At 38.0% G+C, this 12,577-nt stretch overlaps 1 protein-coding gene across 2 annotated transcripts in view; it reads left to right on the top strand.

Annotated features, from left to right (window-relative positions):
- NK7.1 overlaps positions 1–12,577 on the top strand; it is a 49,259-nt gene that overhangs the window by 27,323 nt on the left and 9,359 nt on the right. For both annotated transcript variants that reach the window (XM_017171009.3, XM_017171013.3), the window contains 3 exons: positions 3,139–3,559; positions 3,640–4,208; positions 7,356–7,732. In XM_017171009.3, coding sequence (XP_017026498.1) covers positions 3,153–3,559; positions 3,640–4,208; positions 7,356–7,732 — 1,353 coding nt within the window. In that variant the 5' untranslated portion in view covers positions 3,139–3,152. The remainder of the gene's footprint in view (positions 1–3,138; positions 3,560–3,639; positions 4,209–7,355; positions 7,733–12,577) is intronic.

Raw genomic sequence — 12,577 nt, 5'->3', positions numbered from 1 at the left:
AAAGGACGCAGGGAATTGATGAGGGTAGACGACGGAGGAGTTGGAGAATGGGAGGTAAAGGCCGAGCCAGAAGCGTGCCAGGTAACTAATACACACAACATACTGGCAGCCACTCGCTAAGCTACTGAACGTGCCCACAGGGCAGGGCACTCTTTTTGGGCGCCATTTATCGCAGGCACTGAGAGAAAGTTTAATTATTATATTATTTCAAAAGTATATAATTCTTGAAAAATTATGAAAATAAAATATTAATGAATTCGGGAAATATTTTAAATAAATAAAATTTAAGTTTATAAAAAATATCCCATAACTGAAACAGTTATCGATCATTTTTATTTTTTCAATACAATTTGGAAGGTATTCGGCTTAGATTTTGTTTCTTAGTGCACGCCTCTCTCTCAGTCTCTGTAACACCCAGTCTCTCCCTCACTTTCTGACCCCCTCCTGTTCGCTTGCCGGCAAGGCAATTGAAATAACTTCTTCCGCTTGCCTGCCTCACTTCCGCTGCTTGAATATGTCCCCCAAATCAGCCAGCAACAACAGCACACATTCTCCTCTTCTCCACTTCGGATGCTCTCTCTCTCTCGCTGCCCTTCTTGACTCACTCCCTCGACCTCTGCCGTTTTGAAATTGGCTTTGCTGTTGCTTTTTGCCATTTTATTTTATTTCGTTTTAAGTGATTTTGCAAGGCCTTGGCAACATGTTGCTGGCAACATGAGAGAGCCAATGAGCGATACAATGTTGAGAGAGAGTACAATGAATGGGTGTGTGTGTGCGAGTGTGGCAAATAGGTTCGTGTCATCCTTTTGTTGTTGCTGCCGCCTGAACGGTAATAAAAAACATTTAAGCACGCATCACTTTATTGAGCGCGCGCTCTTTGAATCTGACATTTCAACTGCGGCGCCAACTGCGACGCCGACTGTGAAAGTGGGTGGTGTTTTGGGTGGCTACAGCCAATGTGTGTGTTTGTGTGCTATGATGGGTGTGCAGTTTTGTATTAATTTAAATTGCTTTCGGGGAATATTCCAGTTATGAGTTGTTACAACGGCATAACGATGCCGCGGAAATGCCAAGCAAATGAACTATAAATTGTTTACTTGAAAATTAAGTGGTTTAAACTGATGCAAAGATTTTTTTTATGAGTTTATTTAAAGCTTGTTAAAAAATATGTTTTGTTTTTTTAACAGTATTTTTTTTTTAGATACATATTTGTATATTCAAAGCTTAATATTTAGAATATTTTAAAACAATAAATTATGAAATTAAAAAGTGTTAAAAATAATAAAGCTATTTACTTAAAGCTCAAGTATGAGTGAGATAGGTTATATAGTTTTTTATCATATGGTTATCTTAATTTAAATTTTTTATTATTATTATTATTATTTATTTCCTTATGTCAGGATGTTTTTAGTAAATGATTTAGAATGATTTTAAACAGTTTTCTTTTATTTTTTAAACTCATAAGTTTGTATCTTAATATTAGTAATATTCTTAGTCAAAGGTTTTTTAATTATATAACATAATAAAATGCATTATAATAATACAAAAGATGGAAACACACTTGACTTCCTAAATCTAGAGCTAAAATTTACAACATAAAATAATAATATAATAATTTTCCTTGTACACTTCACACGCTTTTGACTTAACGAATTAAGTTAAATTGTGTCACACTCAAATGCTGTGCCATAAATTTTGCAGGCAGCACTCGCAATAACACAGACACAGACGCACTCTCACAGTGACAAATGTACAAGGCTGTGCGACACCGCCCACCCAGGCCCAGGCACACCGCCTACTCTCGGTGCCCTTCTCCCCCTCTGCTGAATTCAGCACTTGAAAACGTATGTGCCGCCTAGTTGAATCCTTCCTCTCGTTTCCTCTGCTTCGCTCTCACTCTCCCTTTCTCCCTCTCGTTGTTGCCCTCTCTCTTTCGCAATGATTGTGCAACATTTTGTTATGCAAATCACAACGCAGTGCGCCAGGAAATAGGCTACGCCTGACCCCCAAACTGAACTCAAACCCCATTCAACCCATTTCGACTCTCGACTCAACTCAACCCAATTCAGCAGCCGAAGCCAAGGCTGGCCGTAGGGTTAAATAAGTTGAACTACACTGTTATTTTTTTAAGTGTTTAGTAGATTTAAGAAAGAAATATTAAATAACAGACTTTAGTATATGCAACTAAATAAGAAATATTTTAAAATTTGTTGTTGGATAAATTACACAATTTTGTAAACAAAAAATGTGTAGACTTGAAAATAATTTAGATTTAGTCCATTAATTCAAAGTCCCGTAAAAATCTCATCATATTAGTCTTCATATTTTTATATTTAAAGCTTCCGGATTTTGTTGAAATTCAAATAACTCTTAATTTGATTTATTTCGTAAGGTTATTAGCTTCTTAAAAACTCTGCTACAATTATGAATCATCATAAATTTCACAATTTTTAGTACCCTAAAAACATTTCTCATGCGGATCTAACAAATATCTGTTAATTATAATTATCTCTTCAACAATTTACACAATAAAAAGATAAAAGGAAACAGAAACTAAACAAAGATTTGTTTATCATAAATGTCAAATGATATATGCTTGGTATATAATTTGTTGTAATAGAATAAAAACTTAATAAATTAATTTAGTTCCATATTAAATAATATTAAAGGAAACGACGTAAGCTTGTTGGGAAACTTAAGTAAAAAACTACATTTAAATTCTAACATAAATTCTTTTATTATAAATTCTTCGAAGTAAAAACTATCAAGAATTTCCCCCAGTGTATGTTGCGCTCGGGCAGCAAGTGGCAACGGACTGACGCTGTATTTTATTGCATTACTTTTGGGTCTCAGGGCTAAGGAGGATGTGGAAGTTGAAGGTGGAAGCCAAGGGGTCCTGTAGTAAACGAAGCCTTTTGGCCTTCACGTCGAGGGCGTTCGTTCACAAATTACATTACCGGGCAGAGGCAGGCAGGCAGTCAGGCAGCAGGCAGGCGGTGCCAGTTGGCAGGCAAACCATTAACAAGTTGACGACAAATGCGCAGCTGTTCGAGCTAATCTAACTTTCCACCAGTTTCCTATCTTTCACGTAGAAATACCGACTTTAACTTACATTTTTTTCTTTCGTTTATTTCACAGGCAGCGTGGCCTAAATGATGCCCGAAACTGAACGCGATTCGGAGTTGGTGGCAGCGGAAATGGTTAGCGGTGCTTTGGGGCACAATTACGGCATTGTTAAGGATCAACAACAGCAGCATCATCACCATCATCATAATAGTCATCATCATATGCAGCACCAGTCCATCCAGCATCAACAACAGCACTCCACAACCTACGATCTAAACAAGATGGCCACCAGCTATGTTTATAGTAATCCCCTGACCATTCCGCCAACATCCACGGCTATGGTCAGTCCCAGCAGCAAGGAGAAGCTGGTCAACCTGTTGCGCGTGCGCGACAACAACAATTGCCAGTCGAATGCGAGCGGCGGCAGTCCAATGATTCCCGATAGTCCGCCAACCACGTTCCTGCAGAAGCAACTAGAGGCGGTGGCTCCCAGGTGAGAATTATTATTTTTATCTATTGAAAACGTTTAAGATTATAATTATTATTCTTATCGTAAAACACCTTTACTTTTAGGCCCAGCTCAGTGCATCCCCAGCAGCAGCAGCAACAACACACCCAACATCAGCAGCCGCAACAGCGACGCTCTGCCAGTACACCTGCAAGTGCAACTATCACACCTGGAGCCGCCACTAACTGGCATGCCCATGTCTACGCCCGCCCACCAAATCGCCCCACACCGCACTCTATTGCCGATATCCTCGGCATGCCTCTGATCAAATGGGATACGCCCGAGGGCGCCTTTGATCCCTCCGGTCCGGCCAAGTCACCGAGTAGCATCCTGCAGCAGTATCAACAGCAGGATCACCAACAGCCCATTAGGAGTGTCTCCATCTCGATGAGCGATGCCAGCGAAGAGGAGAGTGCCTCCTCGAATGCAACTGCAGCAGCAGCATCAGCATCGACTGCTGTGGCTGCCACTACAGCAGCAGCAACTGTTGCAGTCGCAGCAACAGCAGCAGCATCAACTCCGCTCGATCAGCCGTTGAATCTGTGTGTGGTCAAAAAGTCGCGCGACAGCAACAACTCACCCATGGCGACTAGCAAGCAGAGCCAAATTCTAGGAAAGTCTGCCAGTAAGAAGGGTAAGCATACAAAAGGGCCATATTTGTTACTACACGGAACAGAAATAGTAAAAGTGAATAGCTTAAAATTAAATTTATAAGGAAAGCAGATCACGAATTTGAAGTATGTTTTCTTCAGGATTTTCCCTAGTTTTTATTTTCCTTACTTTCTTTATAAGTTATAATTTTTTCTTAGAGTGTTTCTTCACTAAGGTGATCGCTCCTATTGGCGCCGCCCCGAATAGGTAGATAGGTTGATATGTGCGCTCTATGGCAACGCTCGACGAGCCTGCCAATTGAGCGGAGCACAGAGCTCTCAACACGCTTCAGCGAAGCGTACGGCGGGCAACGCGGCGTATGCGTGTTCTGCCAACTTAAATGATGCCCATCGGGCATCATCATCTCGTGCCCGTTCAGCAGCATCTTTGCCTTGTTTTTTTCTCCCCTTTTTTTTGGCAACACTAATGGCCAGGTCATTAGAATTTACCACACTCCAGTTAAGCTTTGACTCGTCTGTCAGCTACTATGGTTTTCAACGCCCATTTATTGCTTAATTTTATTATGCAAAATTATTGGAAATTAAATAGAAGTAATATTATTCATAATTATTTTTTGAAAATTTAACAGTTTATAATAATAAAGTTCTGTGAACTGTTAAAGAACTGATAAGAAACTTTAAAGATTTCGAGAAATTTCATATTAAAAATCTAATTATGAAATTTTAATATATTCAAAGGTCAATATAGAAACCAATTCGTAGAAGCTTATTGAAAAAACATTAAAATTAAATAAACAGATTTTTTTTCAGAATAAAGTCGATAATGTTTCCTGTGCCTTCCATTTTAATTACCTTACAAATAGCTTGCGAAATATATAAATACAAATATATATATTTATATATGAGTTCATCATCGCGCTGGTTTCGATAATTAATGAGCCATTGAAATTGTAATTGTTTAACAAAATGTGCAAAATTTAATTAGATGCACTTTTGGCTGATTGCTTTTGTTATTTTTGTATTTATTTGTGAAAGCGAATTTATTGTTTAAATTTGAACTGAGCGCTGCATTAAAATGATTTAATTCGCAAGAGAGGCCGACCCAGCGCGGAATGGCACGAAAATATATATATATATATGAACATGTATCGAAAATGCAATTAGCAATATTATGCACATGGCTGTACCCAGAACAACAACAATAATTAAAATACAAAATGGCAATCGGCGAAAAAAATAAGCAAAGTTGAGAACAGCATTTGAATTATTTTGTAGCAGCTTCTTATTGTTTTTTTTTTTCTATTAGCTTGCCGCTATAATTGCTCAATGTTGTGTTCAATTTTTATTGTTATTAAAATCACGTAGCAGACTTGAGGGGGAAGGCAACAACAACAACAATAAATTGGCAAGACTATCGGATGACGAACTTCCAGACGCTGGCCAGCCGCCACATCCGATTGTTTGACATCCAGTCATCAGTTAATTTTCGCTTAATTACTTGTTTTGCAGCTGCCATAAATGGAACTGCCATCAAAACGAGCATGCCAAAGATACACAGAAAGAAAATGTCTAGATTTATTTTATAAAATTTAAAAAGAAACGGAAATTGATATTTTATGATGGATATATAAATATATATAAAAATAAATAACATCAAAATGAAATGCTATATATTTAAGTATTACAAAATTCGTTGTATTACTTATATTACCTTGCTGTAACCTCTAATAATATATTTTCTGTGTACAGTTTAGAGTATTGTAGTTAATTTACTTACTTTTATTTTGTTTGTTTACTTGGCAAAACGACATTTAAATGCCCCGCCACCGACTGGGCCTAATGGAAATGACATGGCAATTGCCAATTGGCGTTAAGAACAACAAGAGCAGCAGTGGCAGCAGCGGCCACGGCAAATATATAAACAAACATTTGTGCAAAGTTTTTATTGTTGTTGCTCTAATTGCACAAGTTGCCTGCCTGTTGTTATTGGGCTTTTAACGCTTAGCCCCCCCTCCTGTATTTGTATTTTGTATTCTTGTTTTGTATTCGCTTTTGTTTTGCCATTTAGTTTTATTGATTTCGCGCCATTGGGGCGCCCTTTACACTCCAGTGGAATCGACTCGACGCGGCTTCTTATTTCCCTAAGGGGGGTTGGTGGAATGGTGGAAAGGGGATTGGTTGTTCGATAGTGAAAATTGCCAATTGCCAATTGCCAGTGGCGGCGACAATGCCATAGAGGAGACGAGCGAGAAAAACAAACGTCGGCAATGGCACTGATGTCGACCAACCGCCAGTCCACAAGTCCACCCGTCCGCCCCGCCTAATTAATCACAGTGTCATGCATTTGCGAGTGGGCCATATGAGGCCGTTTTGGGGCCCACGCGGCGTATTAGCAATGCGACAACGACAACGACAGCGGCAGCGACAGTGGCAGCGGCAGCGGCAGCGATATCGAACGTTTTGCATTTAACTGTCAATTAGATTTCAATTATGCATTGGTAATTGAAGTTGTCCAGGCAACAAGCGAACGAACGAACGAACGACTCATGCCAGACACGTTTCGGCCCCGCCGTCAAGTCCAAAACCATATAGCCTATATAGCCCTGTTTACACTTGTTTTCATTCGACATTACAAGTCGGCTATTGGCCACCGAAGAGGGTTAATAAATGCCCTGCAAAGGATTGACTATTAACTTATATTCTTAATAATAATTAAGATATTAAACAAAATTAGATATAATTTCAGAAACGTTTCTAATTCAAATAATATTCTTTAAATACGAATTAGTAAACTACCAACCTGCTTAAATATCATATGTTTAAGTAACATATATTTTTAATCATGTATATTTATGAAAAAGTAAAATAAGACTCCCAATAAGCCGATCAAAGAGCATATAAAACTAAAAGAAATAACAGGGTAAAAACATAAAAGCCAAGAAGGGAGGGGAAAAAATGCATAACAAAAGACAGTAAAGTTGGCCCAGTCAATTGCTGTTACATTGGACGGTGGGGTGAGCTGGCTAATTGCACAAGCAATTATGACATGACAGCCAGCCAAGAGACCCAATTGAGGTTAAACAGCTGCGATTCGATAGAAAAGCCAGGCAAACACATGGCCAATACAAATGCAAATGGCAACAAGTCAATAAAATACTCTTTTGTTGCAGAAAACTCAGGCAAGCCGGCGGCCAAGAAAAAGAAGTTAACACCGGCCACAAACGCAACGGTGGCTCTACCGCCGGACATCAGTCCCACGGGCAGCAGCGACAGTCTGATACGGGACAAGCTGGCGGCCAATAGTTCACCGGGAGCCAGTACCAATCCCGCTCAGCAGCTGCAGCAGAGTAATGCAAACAGTGCCCTGGAGACAACCGAAGATGACTCAGATTCGGGATCCACCGATGCCAGGCGGAAGAAGAAGGCCCGCACAACCTTTACCGGACGCCAGATCTTTGAGCTGGAGAAAATGTTCGAGGTGAAGAAGTATCTCAGCTCCAGTGAGCGCACCGAAATGGCCAAACTGCTGATGGTCACCGAAACGCAGGTGAGGATAATAATTATTTAAAAAATATAAACACTGGATCAGCCTAAATAAGACAGGTTCTTGGGAACCTTCATATAAGGAACTTTAACTTTTATTAACAAAAGAAAGGCTATTCTCTCTACTAGAAAACGTATTTTTACGCAGTTTTTCAGTCTCCTTGCTTAACATTTCGAATTAAATGGAACACATATGTTCTCTAAAGGATTATTTGGTTTATTTAATGTGACATTATTTGCTGCTGGCCAAAGCTGGCTCAAAGAGCATAGTAGCAATTGTGGCCATTTAATTTAATTAAACTCTTTTTTAAACTATGTTTCCCTGCCTCTCAATAATCCCAATCTAATGTGCATATTTGCCCACAAATATTCAATTGTCTGTGTATTTTGTGCGTATGGTTATAATATTTAATTTGACTAATTTGCTCGGCTAACGGAAATGCAGAATTGTAAATAAAAATGAAAATTAAATGGTTGCCACAGTGGCTAGTAAAATTAAATGAACGAAATACCAAATAAATATTATTTTGTAACTTAATATTTGAACTATTTTAATGATAAATCTCATTCAAAATTATTTCCTTAATTATATAAAAGGGGAATAGGCAACTTAAAACAAAATAAATATGATACTGATACCCACTGTACTCCGAAACAAATATAAAATAATTGGTTTAATTATATGCCTAATACGATTTAGCTATTTGCTTTCAGAATAATCCCAAAAATTATTTACTCAACTAGGTATCAAATCGAAAATGGCCCCAACAGCCATTGCAAATTTATCGTAATTTAATTGAAGCGCATAACAAGAGGAAGCAAGGTGTGATGTGCTGCTTAATGCCTCAGTAATTATTATGCCAAATTATATATATACATATATGTATATATAATTTGTTGCAGTTGCAGTTGCCCTTGCAGCAGCTGCCCGAACATGTCATTTGAGCGGCAGGAGGGGGAAAATGGCAGCAGGACGAGTATACAATTTGCAATTTGCCAGCCAGAAATGCCTTAAAGCATAAGCAAACTCGCACACTCACACGGTCGCCTGCCTGATTGTGAAATAAATTGAGATTTATTGACTAATTAGAATAAATTAACTTCGCAAGGACATGCCCGGGGGCCCAACTGCTGTCAGCCAATTAAGGGCAACAACAAAATTTATGTACAACCACACAACGATGCCCAGTGTGTTTGCTCTTTAAGCGGCGCTAAATTAATCAAAAACTTTAGCATTTCACTCGAATTAGTCGGCGAATTTGGCTTATAAACCCCTTTTGCGGATTTTGGTCCTGAGCAGGATATACTTTTTTGGGGAAAACCATGGAAAGTCGTTTGTTATCTGCATTTGCAGTTGACAGCTGCTTTGGGGTTTCAATAACCGAAGGTTAAGACGTTTAAGCTGTTTCTTAAGCCTTTGCTGGCAGTAGTTTTTCGAAGAAATAAATAAATAGATTTTCTTAAGTGGTTCAATAATTTTTTTCCTTAAAGTTTATATAATCGGCATCTTTTATAATCATTTTTAAATGAATGAATGAGTGATCACTTTGCAGTGATTAATGAATCACTATCTTAAACTTTGATAACCTTTCCCTTCCTTCTCAAACATTTTTCCATGAATCAATAAATTTCTAAAAGCTTTTTTTTTTGCTAATAAAAAAATCTATTAAGCACGTAGCAGTAGTCATTAAATGCTTATTACATTTGAAATAACAACCTTGCAAACTTGCACATTTTTTCAATAAGAAAGTAATATATTACTATTTATAATATTTATATTTACATTAGCCATTAATTTCTTGACACCGTAGTGAGAATTATTATTATAGACTTTAATGGTTTTTAATTCAAAGCAATAAAAATGAACAACAAAATGTTTATTCAGCAGGCGGGTGCACCTTTTTCTCATTATACATTAAAACACTAAACAAATGTGTCTAATTAGCTGCAAAGTACCTGCTATTTCTGCAGTATTATCCCGCAAATGTACACCCATTACATTTCTATGCCCTCTTCAATCCTTTGAAAGCTGTCAAAACTGAGGCCTGTCAATGCAAACCCGATTTGCATTAATAATCTCACGTTACGCATACGCCGTGTGGCAACTCAAATGCCATAAGACTAATTGGCTGCCATGGCAAAAGACCCAAGCAGATAAACACAAACGGGGGGGGTGGGACTTTGGAAAACGGAAAACGGTGGGTGGCAGGCTGGGATGTGTCGATGTATATGTGACTGTAGATAGAAACCAAGCAAATTGGCCATGGCAACAACAAGGATATATATGGCAAGGAGTCACATCGAAATGCTTGCTTAATTAAATTACATTCTCCATCAAGTCAATTAATTACAAGTTGATATATACACATAAACACTAAGCACTTTGGCTTCGATGTGCGTGGAATACATGGTGAAAAATATGACAGAACTAAATATTGTAGAATAATTTATAATAATCTTTTGACTTTTGTTTTTGATAAATTTAAAGTTGTCTTTTTGTTCTTTTTGTTTTATAAAATGTATTTTTAAGCTTTATTTTTATGAAAAATCCACCAAGATTATGTGAAAAACAAGGAGAAATGATTTTAACTTTTCACCAATTCTTAAATTGAATTAAAATTCTTTTAAAAAGATTTTGTTTAGCATTTAAACTTAAGAAAAAGCCTTAGCTATACTAGCAAATAATACTTTTTATTACCAATTTTATTTAACAAATTTTCTAGCTCTGTATTCGGTTTGATGTCCTGTTGTCTGTGTGAGCCAAAATGTTATGCATGTCGACATGTTCAAGTGTTTTGTCTGTGTTATTAATATTATAAGCCCGCTTGGTCCAGCCATTTATCATTTTGGCCAAAGGACATGTTCCTCTCTCTCTATAACTCTGTGTGTATATGCCGGTTTTGTGTGTGTGCGTGAGAAACCGACGTCAATTCAAGTGCAATGCACAGATTTTCCACCCACACCACACTCCAACAGGCAGGCGGCATCCGTGTGTGTGTGTTGTGCGTTGTGCCTTACTGTTTATATATAAAACATGGCCAGGGCACATAAACATGTATGTGTTAATCACAGCAATAATATCAGCAAATTAACTGCAGGACATGGCTCTCTGTGAACGTGAGCGTGTGCGAGTGTATCCTGCTGTGGGCAGGCATTAAGCCTCTTGGCCATTTGCATTGGCACTTGCCAATTTTCCCATCGACCGCCACCGAATGCGGCTCACACAGACGCATACACGCAGGACACACACACACCAACACACACACAGGATATCAAGTTTGCAGCGGGAGATTTACGTTAATTGGAATCAAATTACCATCGACTCCTCGGGTAATTACTAGCACCAGCTCAGTGGCATTTTAAACTCATAATTATACCACATTATTTAATCAGGAGATCTGTGTATTGTTTGTTTCCTTAAATAACTTTATAATGGCTTTGTTTGAAGTGCTAACTTAATTTATATACAAATTAGTCAAGGGAAATACAATGTTGCATACAGTGGTGCAAAATGTCAAACTCTTGCTTGTAATATTAAAGTGAAATCTATATATAAATTAGAAACCTAAGTAAAAGACTCCGTATTTTTTATTACATGTTTGTACTACTTTATAACCACTGTAGTTACCTCATTAAACTAAACGAAAATAACGAAAATAAAAGCAGCAAAAAAACCAACGCAGAGGACACACAAAGTGAGAGTCATAAAATTGGCTTTAAATAGACTCTACATCGGCCATAATGTGCGGTTGGCATATATGCTGCTGTTGCTGCTGCTGCCCTCTGGCATCGAGTGCATCCATCCAGAGATGCAGCGGGGTTGGGGACAGGGCAGTGCCCAGGAAAGACTCCCGTGCTTCGGTCTGCATCGTCTGTCATCAACAAACTGTAAAATAGCCTTAAGCCAGATAAAAATCAATTAATTACGCGTAGATGCGGCTGTCCCAACTGCAACCGCTGCTGCACCACCCCCTCAGCTACTCTTTCCAGCCAGCATTGGCGTTGCAAGCCACACGCACACACACACACCCAGACAGCAACACACGCACCCACACTCTTGCAAAACTGACAACATTGTAATTGTGTTGCGATTACCAAACGAACGTCACGCGCCAAACGCAGCAAATTACATTTGCATATTAGTGCCGGCGGCAAAGGGGGGTTTGTCGAGGGGAAGAGAGCAGTGCACCAAAAAAAAAGTAGTTTATAGTAGTTTTGTGATAGAATATAGGCTGAAATCTGGACAACAATAAATGTTTTTAATCAGAAACAATTAAAAAAGCAAATTTTAAGAAAAATTGCAACCATCGTTACACAAACCATTCTTAAAAATCTGTTTAAATTATTTAAACAATTAAAAAAATATTTCCAACATTAATTTATTTAAAAAATGTTTACTATAAACCAAAATAACACTTTAAAAATAAGTTAAAAACTCGCCAAAATTGTTTCCCGTGTAGCACATTGCCGCATAATGTCGCATTGCTATACTTGCACCATAGGGGCGTGTGCTGGCAACCGTTCATTTGCGGTCTGCAGTGTTACTGTCTCAACAATTTGCATTAGGCATTTCATTTGAAATGTTTACCATCGTTTGCTCATAAAACCGAATGAATGGCCACTCAGGTGCGACCTAATTGGTTGATTTATTTGTTGTCGAACTAGTTTAAGATTGAATTTAAATGCTTTTGGAGTTCTAGTTAAAGAGTTATACAGTTAAATCAAGCAGTTAAGATGCAACGAAAGCATTTTCCTGAATTTGAAACCATAAAGAAACCCTTAAAAAACCAAAGTCACTCCTTTAGGTGTTCAATTTACATAGATTTTCCATCTCATAAACTCCGAAACA

This window comes from Drosophila kikkawai, chromosome 3R (assembly GCF_030179895.1).
Source record: "Drosophila kikkawai strain 14028-0561.14 chromosome 3R, DkikHiC1v2, whole genome shotgun sequence".
Classification (NCBI taxonomy): Eukaryota; Metazoa; Arthropoda; class Insecta; order Diptera; family Drosophilidae; genus Drosophila; species Drosophila kikkawai.
This window is presented reverse-complemented; position numbering and strand designations above follow the sequence as displayed.